This window comes from Ambystoma mexicanum, chromosome 5q (assembly GCF_040938575.1).
Source record: "Ambystoma mexicanum isolate Mex_15411 chromosome 5q, UKY_AmexF1_1, whole genome shotgun sequence".
Classification (NCBI taxonomy): domain Eukaryota; kingdom Metazoa; phylum Chordata; class Amphibia; order Caudata; family Ambystomatidae; genus Ambystoma; species Ambystoma mexicanum.
The window spans coordinates 885,486,761-885,502,311 of NC_090933.1; the positions used below are offsets into that span (position 1 = coordinate 885,486,761).

Consider the following 15,551-nt stretch of genomic DNA (forward strand, 5'->3'; position numbering starts at 1 on the left):
GGAGGTGGACTGCTGAAATCCAAACTACCCCTGTCAGGGCCCATTCCCAAATCCATACCGCCTCCATGCAGAGGAGACTGCTTATTCAGGTAAAACACTGTATTAGAACGGTTTGTCCTGACCAGAACAGACCTGTCTCTGATGAGCAGCCAAAACGCCCCCAGGTCCAGGCCCACAGCCCTGAGCTCGAGCAGATTGATATGCAGGAAGGCTTCTTCCCTCAACCATGCTTCATGTTTCACAGAGCCCTCCAGAGTAGCCCCCAGCCAGAAAGAGAGGATTCCGTTGTCACCACCTGGGTAGGCTCTGGTCAGGTGAAGGGGGCTCTCACTCAAACATTGCCATCCATCAGCCACCAGCAAAGATCGGGCAGTAGGAGCAATGATATTGGGATCCTGTCCAAATGAGACCCTGCCCCCTGATTCCAATTGGCAGCCAGGTAGCGCTGGAAGCGCCTCATCTTGAGGTGAGCGTGCCGTACAGTGAGCATGCAGGAGGCCATCAGGGCCAGAATATGCTGCAACCACCATGCCAAGGTCGTGGAGCTGGCCAGAAAGTGCCCCATCACCTTGCAGAGGGACTGGAGCCTCTCGGGCGTAGGGAACACCTGCAGAACCGTAGTGTCCCAACGCACCCCTAGGAAGACCCGATCCCATGAGGGGCACAACTGTGAATTCCTCTGGTTGAGGGAGAACCCCAACTGAGGAACAAGTTACTTACCTGTAACTGTTGTTCTCCAGCATGGGTCTGGCATGGATTCACATGCTCATGAATATTCCCCGTCGTCAGGCTGGGAATCCTCGGTAAAGAAAAAACCAGTATCAGTTTCGTTTCTGATCTGTCTTTCGTAGTAACAACCAATCACTGGTCTCTGCGTCATACTGACCACAGCCAATGACTGCCCTCTACCTAAGCACCGCCTCTGGCAGCCATCTTCAGATTTTGAAGCACGTGAAGTGGCAGTATGACCAAGTGAAGAGCCGCAGAGGGGTAGGCGGGAGGGTTCGCATGTGAATCCATGCCAGACCCATGCTGGAGAACAACAGTTACAGGTAAGTAACTTGTTCCTTCTCCAGCATGGGGTCTGGCATGGATTCACATGCTCATGAATAAAGAATACATAGCAGTACACACATGCACAACCACGGGAGGTGGCAAAGGCTCAACATTAAGCAGTACATCAAACTCAACATTAAGCATCTTACCTCCTCACCAGGCTCACCTCAGGCGAACAGGTTGCGCAGCACTGCTTGGCCGACCCTGGACTCCTCCCTGGAATCCCGATCGACGCAGTAGAATTTCGTGAAGGTGTGCGTCGACCTCCACGTAGCAGCCCTGCATATGTCCAGCAGGGGCACACCAGAAAGGAACGCAGTGGTAGCTGCGATCGCTCTGGTGGAATGGGCTCTCGGACGGCCAGGCAGCGGTCGGTTTGCCAACCGATGACAGTACATGATACAGCCGGAGAGCCATCTGGAAATGGAAGCCTTCGAGAGAGCCTTCCCCTGATTGACAGGTCCAAAGTTCACAAAGAGTTGTGACGTCTTCCGAAAACACTTCGTGCGGTCCACCTAGAACTTCAGCGCTCTAGCCACATCCAGCGAGTGCAAAGTCCTCTCAGCCGGCGACGAAGGCGATGGGAAGAACACAGGCAACACCAAGGGTTCGTTGAGATGGAAGTCCGACGGTACCTTGGGCATGAAGGAGGGGTGCGTCCTGAGCACTACCCTCGTGTCGTGAAAAGTCAAGTACGGGGCCTTGCAGGAAAGGGCCTGGATCTCTCCCACCCGTCGTGCGGAGGTGATGGCCACAAGAAACGCTGTTTTCCACAACAGAAACTTCAACGGGGCCGAGTGCAGAAGCTCGAACGGAGGTCCCATGAGCTTGGTCAGCACCACGTTGAGCTCCCACGCCGGGGCCGGAGCCTTCACCGGCGGGAACGATCTGAACAGTCCCTTCATGAACTCTTTCACCAGACGACGAGACCACAAGGACGTCCGGCCCGTGGTTCTGGTGTATCGGGAGATCGCAGCAAGATGAATCTTGATGGACGCGTGTGCCAGTCCAGCTTTGGCCAGCGTCAGCAGGTACGGCAGTACCTGGGGAGCCGTAATCCGTAGAGGGTTAATCTTCTGTGCATGGCACCAGACAGAGAACCTCTTCCATTTGTGTCCGTAGCATTTAAGAGTCGAGGACGCCCTGGCCTTTGCAAGAACCTCTCTGCAGTCGGCCGGTATGTCATATCCTCCAAACTCTAGCGCTGCAGGAGCCAGGCCTGCAAGTTCAGCGATTTCGGGTCGTGGTGGAGGATGGCGCCTCCTTCCCTGGAGAGTAGATCCGCGTCCACCGGCAGCTTGATTGGCGGGGACGCTGACAAGTCCAGAAGGTCCGGGAACCATATCTGCCTCGGCCACGCAGGTGCAACGAGGATCATCCTGCACCGTGACCTCTTGAGCTGGTTGACGAGCCGGATTAGCAGTGGCAAAGGAGGGAACGCGTAGAGGAACAGGCCCTCCCAGGGGAACGAGAAAGCATCGCCCATGCTCCTCGCCTGGGGAAACCTGCTGGCGAACCTCCGGCACTTGGAGTTCGTCGCCGTCGCGAACAGGTCGATCTGGGGTGTGCCCCACCGTCGGAAGAGGCGATCCACTAGATCCTGCCGTAGTTCCCACTCGTTGCACGAGCGCAGCTCCCTGCTGAGTGAGTCGGCGATGGTGTCTTTTATCCCTGCCAGATGAAACGGCACCAGAAACATCCTTTGGGCGACGGCCCAATGCCACAGGTCCTGCGCCTCCTTGGACAGTGCTGGGGACCTGGTTCCGCCCTGTTTCCTGATGTAAAACATGGTGGTGCTGTTGTCGGTGAAGATCCTCACCACCTTGCCCTTGAGGGACGGAAGGAAGGACCTGAGGGCCCAGAACACTGCACGGAGCTCCAGGACGTTGATATGGAGGGACTTCTCCGTCAGGAGCCAAAGGCCTCTCGCGTGCAGATTTTCGGTGTGCGCTCCCCACCCTTCCAGGGAGGCATCTGTGGTCACTGTCTCCTGGTGGTCTGGGGTCTGGAAGCCCATGCCCGCCGTCAGATGCGCGCGGTTGCCCCACCACCGGACCGCTCGGCGGAAACTCTCGTCGAGTGAGATCCTCTCCTCGAAGCCGCCCGTCGTTTGGATCCAGCGCGCGTCCAGGAACTCCTGCAACGGGCGCATCCGGAGCCTGCACATGGGAATGAGGTAGATGCAAGAAGACATCATTCCAAGGAGGGACTTGATGGACCTCACCTTGGCCGCGTCGGAAACCAACATCCGCTGTACCTTGCCCAGGATGGACCTGGTCCTTTCCTCCGACGGGGAGGCCAGAAGGGAAACTGTGTCGAGCTTCGCTCCCAGAAACAGTGCGTTTTGCGCGGGTACCAGGTGGGACTTGGCGTAGTTCACGGAGAATCCCAGGTCCGTGAGAAGTTGGACGGTCCTTGCCGTGTGCTCCACAGCGAGCTCCCTCGTCTTGGCTCGGATGAGCCAGTCGTCCAGGTAGGGGTAGACGTGGATCCCCTCGCGGCGCAGCTGCGCCGCCACCGGTGCAAGGCACTTGGTGAATACCCTGGGTGCCGACCGTAGTCCGAAGGGGAGGGCTTTGAACTGGTAGCGACGCCCTTGGACCACAAACCTGAGGAATTTTCGGTGCCCCTTTAGGATGGGAATATGGAAGTAGGCATCCTCCAAATCCAACGACGACAGGAAGTCTCCTTCCTCCAGCTGACCCAGGACGTGCTGGAGGGTGACCATCCGGAACTTCTGCGCCTTGATGAACTTGTTCAGACGTCGCAGGTCTAGGATGGGGCGCCATCCTCCAGTCTTGTTCTTCACGAGGAAGTATCTCGAGTAAACTCCGGAGCCCCGAAGCCTCTTTGGGACCAGTTCGATGGCGCCCTTCCTGAGCATCGCCTTTACCTCCAGGAGAAGCTGAGGGAAGTGAAGCTCTTTCCTGGCCACGGGGGGGACGCGCGGGCACCTTCTTTGAAACTCGAGCGCGTGGCCCCGGGCTAAGGCGTCCAGCACACAACGGTCGGTGGAGATGGACTCCCACACGCTGACGAAGCTCGCCAGCCGGCCTCCCAACGGGGTGCTTCGGTGGGGGCCCGACCCCACGGCCGGTTCAATCCTGTTTCGACGAGGCTTTGCCGCCTTGACCTCCTTGGCGACGACGGCGGGGTCCGCCAGACTTGCCTCGTCCTCTGTAGGCCTCCTGAGACGACGAGCGGGCCGCTTGACGGTAGGTGGAGAAACCGCCGCCGGAACCTTTGGAGGCGCCCTTGCCTCCGCTGCTCCGAAAGGGCATCCGTCGTTGCTGCAGAGCCCCAAGGGCCCGGGCCGCCTCAGTGTCCGCTTTAATGGCCTGAAGGGAATCGTCCACTGTTTTCCCAAACAGGTTGTTTCCCATCGAACGGCATGTCCAGGACTCTGGTCTGTACGTCTTGACGGAAGTCCGTAGCCTTGAGCCATCCACGCTGCCTAAGGCACACGCTGTTGCCCAACTGGCGAAACCCAGTGTCGGCGATGTCCGTCGCAATAGTGATGGCGTGGTCCGACGCCACCTCACCTTCCTGTAGGATCTCCAGGGCATCCGCCCTCGTGTCGTCCGGTAGGAAGTCCAGCAGGGGAGCCAGTTTGTACCATAGCTCCCTGTCGTAGCGGGCCACGATAGCCAAGGCGTTGGCCGCTTTAATCGTCGTCGCTGCAGACGAGATGACCCTGCGTCCCATAGCGTCCAATTTCTTTCCCTCGCCGTCCGGTGGGGAAGTCGATGTGGAGGCCGCACCCCCCTCCGCTTTCTTCCTGGCCGCCCCGGAGACGACGGAGTCCGGGGTAGGCTGCGCCCGGAGGCACAGGGGGGCCGCGTCCGGGACCCGGTACTTCTTCTCGTACCGGTCTCTTCTAGCTGGCATCGTGGAAGGGTTCTTGAGGAGGGCGAGGCCCTCATCCCAAATGTCGTCCAGTAGAGGCACCGCGAGGACCGTCTTCCTCTTGGCCTCGCGCCGTTGATAAAGGAATCCTTCCTTTTTCTTCTCCTCAGGGCAGAGTTGGAAAAGCTCGGATGCCCTGGCGATCATGGCGTGGAACGATCCAATCTCATCGGGCGGAGAAGCCCTGGTGGAAGGTGACGACGGTAGATCCTCGTCGTATACCTCGTCGTCCGTACCCGTCGCTGCCGTGTCAGTCCCCGTATCATCCCCTCGGGTGGACGGGGAGGAGGGCTGGACGGGGCGCGATGGCTGAAAAGGAGGTGGAGGGTGAATCCTTCTTTTCTTGGGCGGGGGAACACCAGAAGGTCCCGGTTCAGGATCCCCCGACGGGAGAGGTTCCTCCGTCGGCAACGGTAGTCTCGTCCTTATCTCTGAACATAAGGACTGTATAGCCAACAAAATGGCCGCCGAGTTGTCTTGTGGCGCTGGCAGAGGGGAATCCGACGGGCGATCAGGGGCCCCGTCGGCACCCTCGACGATGTCGTCGTCACCTGCGTCGGGATCCATCCCGACGGGCCGGTCTTCTTCCACGCCAAGGCCGTGGCTTAAGACCTCAATCAGCTCTTCCTCCGAGGTTGAGGCCGAATCTACGACGACGCCCTGCCCCCCTTTTTCTTCCCCGCCGGGGATTTCACGGGGGTCCTATCGATGGGCACAAAAGAGGACTCCCTCCGAGGTGGCAGGGAGACTCTGAGCCCCTAGGTCGCCACCACTGGTGTAGCCTCCACAGGCTGAGCCAGGGCCGCCGCGACAGTATCGATAGAGGGCTTGGCCGGATGGATTAAGGCCTTCACCACCTTAGGTGCGCTCACCGCCTTATCCTTGAGGGGGGGGGACACTGCCTCGCTCCCCCTCCGATGGGGCCTTCGAGCTCGACCGGGGCCTCTCCAGGAGCTTCGCCGGGTGCTCGCCCTTCCTCTTACCCGACCCAGAGTGTTGGCTCGTGGCTGAAGGTGCCGGGGAGGGTGCGCCCTGCCTGGCGCCCGTAGAGCCCGACCGTTCGGCGCTCCCGGTGCCAGCGGACTCGCGGTGCTTGGCCTTGTGTTGGACCCCCGTCGCCGGGGCGTCCTCAAAGGTCTTAGAAGACCGCTCGGATTTCTTCCTCTTCTTCTCGCCTGACGGGCTCTTCCCTTCCAGCCAGTTGGCGAGACGTTGATGGCGGTCCTTCATGGTCCGCTCCGACATATTGCCGCAAAACGCACAGTCCTTCTCCACGTGCGTCTTGTCCTCATGTAAGCAGTAGAGACAAAAGGAGTGTTCGTCCTCCTTAAAGACGTTCTGCAGCTGGCATCCAGGGCAGATCCTGAACAGCTTTCCGGGCGTCGAGCTTCCCTTCTCCTGGGCCATGTCCGGGCCTGAGAAGCTTCTGGAGTCCTCCAAAAGCGTAGCTCGACAAAATCTTCACCCTTGAGGGGCGCAGACGAATCCGACACGGGTCCCCGTTGATCGGATGGAGAGTCGGTGGAGCTTGAGGCTCTTTTGACCGAAAAAACGAAGTTTTTGAGAAAAAACGTGAAAAAATAGCACTAACGCTCGAGAGCAATAGCACGAGGATCCCAACACATGAACGTGCAGTAAAAATCTGAAGATGGCTGCCAGAGGCGGTGCTTAGGTAGAGGGCAGTCATTGGCTGTGGTCAGTATGACGCAGAGACCAGTGATTGGTTATTACTACGAAAGACAGATCAGAAACGAAACTGATACTGGTTTTTTCTTTACCGAGGATTCCCAGCCTGATGACGGGGAATATTCATGAGCATGTGAATCCATGCCAGACCCCATGCTGGAGAATGAAGGATATCCGCCAATCTCTGGCAGGATTGCAAACACCCCCTTGGGTGACCCTGCCCTCACCAGCCAGTCATACAAATAAGGATACAGATGATGGCCCTCCAAGTGGAGAATGCCCGCCACTGCGTTCATCAACTTCGTGAAGACACGAGGGGACAAGTTCAGGCCAAAGGGCAGCACCTTGTACTGAAAGTGTTATGACATAATGAACCGCAGAAACCTCCAATGTGGTTGGTAGATGGGTACATGCAGGTACGCATCCTTGAGGTCCAGGGAGCAAATCCAGACCCCTGCACACAGAGACTCGGCTATGTGCGCCAGAGTATTAATCTTGAAGCATTCAAGTGGTAAAGACAGATTTAGAAATGACATGTCCATGACAACCCTCAGGCCTGCCTGGTTGTTCTTGGGTACTACAAATATCCTGGAATAGTACCCGGGCCCCTGTCTGAAAGAGAAATTGGTTCATTCGCCCACATCTCCAAGAGCGAAAGGAACTCGCATGAAAGAGCCAAGGACCCGATCTGACGAAGAAGAGGAAAGGATGGTAGAGGCAAAGGAAGAGAAGACTGAAGCCGGTGAAGACTATGGATAGGATCCACAGGTTGCTGAAAAGACGCTTCCAGGTGTCCTGGAAAAGAGCCAAACAAGCTATGTTCCCTGACCTTGATGTCACTGCTTCTTGGCGTAAGAGGAGGGGGAGCGGAAAAATCCACACAAAGTCCTCTGCTGCTTCCTGTTGTCGCTGGGCGACCTGTTACGCCTCCATGTACTGCGGCCCGAAACCCCTTGAAGTCGGAGAAAGCCGGGGTTTGAACTTGGTTTTGCCCTGGGACGGAGGGAATGAAAAAGGTCCATGCCCTCAAAGGGCAGATCCAGGATCCGCTCCTGCACATCAGATGAAAACTTAGTGGTGTGCATCCACGCCGTCGTTCTCATCTTGACACCAAAGCACAGCCCTTTGCTGGCTGTGTCGATGTGGGAGACCGAAGACTACATGAGGTCCTGCGCAATGGCCGGGCATCTGCCAGACAGGCCTCGAAGGAGGCTAGCTTATCTGAAGGGAGGTCGGGCAGAAATTCCCCAAGCTCCCGCCACAGCGTCTGATTAGCCACAGCCAAGAGGGCATCTGCGTTGGCTTGCCGCAGATGCAGTCCTGAGATGGAATAACAGCGCTTTGCCAAAAACTCAAGGACCGTCTTCTCCTTGAAAAGGCAACTGGAGGTGGTTCCCGTGGAGGAAGACGACGAAGACGATGGTTTAGAATATAATGAGGCCACAGCCACCACTGAAGAACGTGGCTGAGGGTGGGATGCCGGGAGGGTTGGCTCCCCGTCAGTCAGCCTGAAGTTGCATCCAACTTTTGTTCAACAGGGCGTTGGCCCTCGTCTTCTCCCAGAACCTTTGCAGCACCTGCAGGACATCTTTCTGGAGAGGGATGCCAGTGCGGATCATGGTGCGCTTACCCAAGACCTCTGCTAGAACTTACAACTCCTGGGGGGGTTTCCTTTTGCAGGGAACCCCCAAGATCTCCACCAAGCCCTGAAGCGGTCATGAAAGGCCTTAGCGGATGCTGAGGGTTCATTGCCCTGGGTGTCATCGTCCTCATCGTCCCTCCCCCCTTCTGTACAGATCGAGGGGAGTCCGGGCCCTGGGACACAGGTGCCGATGGGGCACCCCCTAAGTCTGGTGCCGAAGACAGGTCCAACGGCTGTTGAGGGGGAGGTGTTGGTGGTACAGGAGGAGGTGGAGGGGTCTGAACAACTGGGTGGCCTGGACCAGAGGAGGGACAAGTACTCAAAACGGCAGCGCTGTACGAATGGGAGGAGCACCCAGAGGAGTCCGGGGAGGCGCCACCTGCAGAAACACCTCCTCCACTATATCTTTCAGGAGCCCATTCATCTCAGAGGAACACATTCAGAAAAAGGAAGCGCTCGAAGAAGCGGTCCTCGCTAGGCGCTGGGTCCCTAGGGGCCTGGCCTTCCAGGTGCTAGGCCTCCGCTCCTGGTCAAAGCACTGAGGCATATAGCTGTAAGGCTGTGATGGGTAGATATATCCCTGAGGAGACCAGATGCCTGTACTGTACAATCCGCTGCCACTTCCAGAGGGAAGGGGACTGGGATCATCTTGCAAAGCCCATTCAATGGGTGAAAACACGGGCGGGCCCCGAGTTGGATCCAAGATGGCCACCGGCCTGGCATGCTCCGCCACGTGCCTCAGCAATTTTGAAGCCTTGCACCATGCCCTGGGCGGGAGAGTGCGAAGGACCTGAGCCGCGAGAGGCCACAGACACGGGAGTATACAGCTCGGGTCTCGCACCCGAAGCGTAAGCGTCGATCTCAGAGATCACTCTGGTAGGCGCGGAGTCATTTGCTGGCTGGCCGGTAGTCGTAATGCCCTGAATCACGACCCCGGAGCGAACTTCGGTAGGCTGGATGCTCTCTGCACCTGTGCTGGTAGCCGTGCTGGATCGAGCCGAGGACAGACCCTTGGAGGTGGCACTCGAGGATCCCTTACCTCTTAAGGTTGAAGAGGATGAACTTGATTGCCCTTCCGAGGACAGCCCAGAAGGGCCCCTGAGCCCCTCAGCTTGAGAGCCAGTAGCCTTAGAGGCCTCGGGCCTGCCAAAACCTGAATCCGAGGAACCCCTATCCGTGGGAACCCCGGGGAAGGAGTTGCTGTAATGTGAAGCCGTGCTGAACAGAGGGCCTACCCTGTCTTGATGAGAGGTCCTGGAGACTAAGTCCTTAAAGGGGGGGGTGGAGGAAAAGTGTGGAAGATCTCCCTCCACTGCGACAATCGATTCTTCAATGCCCTCTGACTGAGAGCGTTGCAAGCCGAACATGCGTCCCATCAGTGATCGAACCCCAAACACACAAGACAGAGTGCATGGGGGTCAGAGGCTGGGAACGGGCGGTCGCATGAGGCACATCTTGTGAATCGTTCTGCAGCTGACATGCGCCAGGGGAGGTGAGGCAACCGAAATGAAGTTAAATAAGATTGAAAAAACAAAATGGGGAGCAGGAGGAAAGCTAAGAAAGTCTCAGCGCTGGCTGCCAGGTCCGACACTATCTGTTCGGAAAAAGGGACTGGGGTGAGATGCCAGAGGGCGGGCCTGGGTGGGGCGTTCCCACACCCGAGGCCGCGCTCCTGTACACTATACTAAATTTAAAAGGGAAGCTACATTTTTCACTGCCGAATGTTCTGGTGCCGTCAGCATGTTGGGGGACACCCACAAGGATGGAGGAAAAGGGATGGGACGTAGGAGTATTACCACTGGCCTACATGGTTGCACGACAGAGACAATGTTGTTCTTTGAAGCAAATCTCACCTGGTCGGTGTACACATCAGGCGGTACAGACTTGTTGAAGAAATCCGAACACACTGCTCCTGCCTGCAGGTAATAATGGAGAGCAGCAGAATACTGATTGGTTGCTGTAGTGAAAAATAGAAATAAGAACATTAAGTTAGTGATGTAGTGCATTAAGGAAGGTTGAGCTCTTCCAATCACTTCATTTGATTTTAAGTGAAATTATTTGGTAAGATAAGAAGTGATTTTCTGAAGCTTACACTTATTGTTTGGATAGCATTTCTTCAATCATCCCACTGTGCAAAAAGATAATGTATGTCGGTGCTAGTTTATATGTGTGTATGCCATTTCATTCTGATAACAGAGATGGGAATGTCCTACTCCCATTTCCAGGCGGACAAATGTCAATTCTAGGAAGCAGAAAACAGATTTCCATTGACAGTGTGATCAGAGGATAGAACCTCAGTCCAGCTCATCCGCTGCATGAAGTGCATTAAAATGTAAAAAGCGCTCCATGGCAAAACACCACGTTCCTTGGTAACAGCTACATGCTGAGGAATCTGTTTGAACTGTGCAATCTACTTTTTCATGATAATATTGACATTAAGAAATAATGACAGATGCACCAGTCTGAGTGAGACTACGACCAGGAGGTTCAAATCAACTTCTCATGATCAGCCCTGGCTCAAACATTTCCCCTTCTATTTAAAAGGACTTGTTCTGCCTCATTGCTACAAAGCATGAGTTTCAGGGCCAGTGTGAGTGAAGTCAGCATGTGCGCTGCCCGGGCTGCTTCCTCCCTTCCACCACCACCTGTGCTTTCAATAGGTCCATGAGACTGGGGTGTTCTAATAGGCTGAAGCATGCATTATCAACAGCTGGCCTGGCCGGAGGAGTATTGCACACTTGAGTCTCTCGAGCAGTTTTTGGAAAAGCAGTGTTTAGGTTATCTCTAGCGTGCTGTTCAGTATCTGTACTGTACACGGTCCAGTGTTTCTTCACGTTGTTCTGTGTCTAACCCTGCACATAATGTAGGGCTCGATATAGTCAGGAATCTGGTTGCCCTTATTTACATTGTGCTAAATGGTTTTGCAATCTGGGAGAAACAATGTTTAACATTATGTAATAAGAAAAAAAATGTAACTATGACATGGGAAGATTCAGTTTTCCTTACGTCATACCAAGGCACATTTGTGTTATGCCATGTTACACTTGCATGTTTCATGTTGCACCTTGAAACACTTGTGTATAGGCGCATTATAATCTCACTGATTAACATCTGAAGTCTAATACGCGCATTCTTTGTACAATAAAATATATAGAGATATACTAAATATTTTTTTTCAGGACCATGTATGTATTTAATTTCAGCTGCAGCGAGTTTCTGCTATGCGATAAGTTAAGGTAATCACAGGCAGGGCACTGCCTCTCTGGAGATTTCAGGAACTGTTCATAGCTCTCAAACTTTCATGGCCTCATGGTGGGTGAAAACACCAGATTTTGTATTTGGCGGGTGAAAGCCCATTCTTATGGGCTTGGAGGGAGCTTGGCGGGTGAGAGAGCTGCCTAAGTGGCAGGTAACACCCGCCAAAAGAGTGTGAGTGCTGAGGTATGACTGTGCCCCCCCTGGGGATCGGTGCTAATGGTATAGCCAGGAGGTCTTGAGAGCCTGCGTTATTCTAACAGGAAAGAGTAAGAGAGCTCTGAGGGGTAGATGACAGGGGCTTCTACCCTGTGGCAGCCCCCTCAGGGGCCGTGTTTGGGAGAATTCTCCGTTTAGGCTGAATTTCCTAACATAGTGAGTCCCCCAGCAGCTTTGCTGGATTTCTGGAGTTTGTTTTTTTCTCCTGCCAAGAGTGAGACTCTTTTCCTCCCACTCTTGGACATGATTTGTGGTGTTCCTTTGAATGTTAATGTGTTTTATGGGCTACGGGGTCTTTTACTCCATAGGGTCTCATATGTTTTTTTTCTAGGTGTGTTACACAACACCCTCCGTGCAGTAACACCGGGGTGTCATAGTGACCCCCCACCATAGACTCCATACCCTGGGACTGACTACTGTCTCCCAGGGCATGTAAAGTCAACATTGGCTTTACTAGTCCCAAATTACTAACAGAACCAGTACAAACCATCATATTGTGGGCGTACTGGTAGGGGCAATTCGATTGCCCCTGGGTCTGTTGTTTGAGGGGGCACTGTCCCGTCCCCCCTCGTCGAGTTTTGGCTGGTGGCAGTGGATACTACTTTTTATATTCAACCACGAATATATCTCTATGGAATTTTCCCATTGTTCGAGGCTAATACTTTTTAAACATAGCCTCTAACATACCGTCGGTTTATTTATTTAATATTAATTGACCGGTTGCAATTTTCTGCCGGAACTCGGTTTTAAAATGGCGTTTGTGTTCGCCTCTGTAACTCCAAACCGAGCCCTTATTTCCACTTTTGGCGGGCTTCTACACAGAAGCCTTCCAAAGTGGTGCCACTCTGTCTGGGTACCACAAGGGATGTGGGAGGGGGTTTAGGCACCCTAGACTGAGTTGCCTTGGCAACTCAAGTCGCACTCTTGTGTGATTGGCCCAAGTGGTGAGCCACCCCCCTCTCCACTTAGCATGTTTGATTGACAGCTAGGCTGAATGAATGGGGGTTTCTTGCATAAAAGCAGGGCTTTTGGGACTGGAACTTCAGAAGTCGCCACAGGACCTGAAAATCCGACGAGGGAGAAGCTGAGCCGACCTGCTACGACGACACCGCTGGTGGAGCCCTGCTGAACCGACTCACTACTTCCCAACGACAGAGGAGATCTCCCTGCTGGAGAGTCTTCTTCCCTTGACTGGTGGGCACAACCAGTTTACCTTCTTTTCTCGCATCCCAGGACGTCTTGGGGTCGAATTGCCTGTGCCAAGCACCCCGGCAACCGGATAGCCACTTGCCACTGGACCGCAAATAAAAGGACAGCTCCTTTTAATTGAGAACTCCGCGGCTGGTTTCTTCCCTGGCAGTGCAACGGACTCCTGTTTTCCTCCACGACGAGATCCTCTCTTCCCCCGGAGGAAGCACCGACTTGCACCCGCTGCCAGGAACAACTGCCCCGCTGGAGCGTTCTCACCATTTTAAGGTACCGTGTCCGCCAGGCCGCCCTTTATAAAGATTGCTACAAGGTAACAATAATCCCTTAACCTTCTGGACTGGGCTGGCCGCCTTGACCATCTCACTGGTCCCTTTCGGTTGGTCCAACTCTTTCTGAAACTGTTGCGAGACTTTTGGGCACTTTTAACCGTGTGACCTTGGACACATTTCGACCGGAGCCTCTTAAAGTGAGTCCGGCCTTGTTAACTTTGACTTTACGGTTTTAATCTGCCTCCTTCTCCTACTGTGTTCTTCCGAAAGTGTTGGGATCTGTTTCTATCTTTGCTCTGCCTTTCTCTCCCTTTTTAACCGATTGATTAGAGTGCCATCTTCGTTAAGCGCTCACCGGTGTCTGAAAATAAGTGTTGCTTTACTTAAGACTTGTCTAATAATCGTTGAAGGGAGTGTATATCTTTTAGTGACCGTGTTTTTGAACTGCTTAATATTAGTACCAGTGTGTTTAACTAGATGTGTTTTTAAATAAATAATTATATCTCTTACACCAAGCTCTGGTCAGTGTTTGCTTGTTCTACTGTGTTCTTTTGACCTATTGTGAATACTCTGTATACTGCCTAACTCTTCTTGAGAGAAGTCTGACTGCTCAGCCACAGCTACCAGGTAAATCTGGGTGGTACAGACTGCTACCAATTGGGTTTACTGCCAACCACCTGTAGTCTTAAATCTTTTGCAGTGGTCCCAGAGGGAACTGTACAGGTTTCTGTCTAACAGGCTGCAGAGGCCTGTCCAAAGCCTCGATTGTAGGCAAGGTCGCTTTTTCACCCCCTTCCCTTGGAGCCCAAGGGGAGCAGGAGGTGGAGGGGTTCTCAAACGCACTTGGTTTTCCTGATTGTATGCAAGGTCGTTTTTTCACCCCTTCCCTTAGAGCAGTGGTATTCAAACTGTGGGTCGCGACCCCCTAGGGGTCCGCGGGTGCATCCCAGGGGGGCCCTGAGAGCTCAGCATGAAAAAAGATGTTTTTTTTTTTTTTTTTTTAGATTGGAAGAAATGGGCAGGGGTGGCCCACATGGTCGGACTGAAGCATGAAACTGTCTCAGGCAACAATGAAAAAGTGGCCCACAGTTGTAAATGGATATTCATTCCTTTAGTCACAGACTGGGCCTCATTACTACTATGGCGGACCAGTAACAACGGTGCTGGTAAGCTACCGGCACCGTTGCTACCGTTCCGCCATAGTAAGAGTTGTGCTCGTGGGTGCTTGACAGCCCCCGCCAGGTCTGACCTCAGCTCGTCGGATGCACCAGCACCGTTATTAACGGTGCCGGTGCATCCGAGCTCCCCCTTCCCATTTGAGCCATATGGGGCTCGAATGGGGATCTACCGGCACCTTCGAAAGGGCAATTATCATGTCCGCCTAACTCGGCATGACCTAGTAATTGCCCATTCGCGGGTGCCAGACCCGGATGCAACTCCAGTGGCAGCCGTGCCGGTTTTACCGGCACAGCTACCGCCAGAGTAGTTATGAAGCCCACTGTTTCAATAGTACCCAAAGGGGTGCTTTGTGTTAAAATGTAAGTAAATTGTGATATATTCAGCAACAATGGTCAACATTACTAACTGCATAGTGGCCCCTCACCCATTATGGAGGAGCTAAGGAGCCAGCCCAGTGAAACAGTGAGCACTCCCTCAGCTGCTTTATCCAGCTAATGGAGTGCTCCTGGGCTGGCTGAACTGTCAAAGGGAAACACTGTTTCCCTTTGACAGTTCAGTTTAGTTCCCCAGCCGCACATGCTCACTGAGCCATGCAAGTGCTGGGGCGTTTTGCTTCGCCAGCATTGCATAGCTCATTGGAAATGCTGGCTGGGGCACTGCATGTCTGTATGTCCGAGGGGGAGCTCCTGCGCCTCCTCGCACATACGGACAGAGCAGCTGGAGCAGCACCCACACACAGGCCAATGCAGAAGGTACGTTTATGTTCATTGTTTTTATTTAAACATGTGTATGGATGCGTTATGAGTGAGTGTATGGTGATGGATGCTCATGTGAATGATAGAGTGATTGCTGTATGAATGTGCAGCGCCTTGCATATACACATAATCATGTTCATTGTGTTAGGACCAGTGGGGCCCAGGGGACAGGGATGGTATCTTTTTACCGGACATCTATCATTCAAAACCCTCTGCCTTGTCCACAAGGCTTTCTGGGGCCTCGGTCCAAAATACCTTCAGCTATTCCTCCGCAAATACCTCCCCTCTCGAGCTCTTCACTCCTCTACCTCCAACTCCCTCAGGGTCAGTCGTTTATCAAAGAAACGAGCTGGGGGTAGATCTCCGTCTTCGGCT

General features: G+C 54.1%; 1 protein-coding gene across 2 annotated transcripts in view; it reads right to left on the minus strand.

Annotated features, from left to right (window-relative positions):
• The window catches only part of INTS8 (integrator complex subunit 8), a 2,196,017-nt gene that overhangs the window by 256,733 nt on the left and 1,923,733 nt on the right, over positions 1-15,551 (minus strand). For both annotated transcript variants that reach the window (XM_069621379.1, XM_069621380.1), the window contains exon 23: positions 10,144-10,247. In XM_069621379.1, coding sequence (XP_069477480.1) covers positions 10,144-10,247 — 104 coding nt within the window. The remainder of the gene's footprint in view (positions 1-10,143; positions 10,248-15,551) is intronic.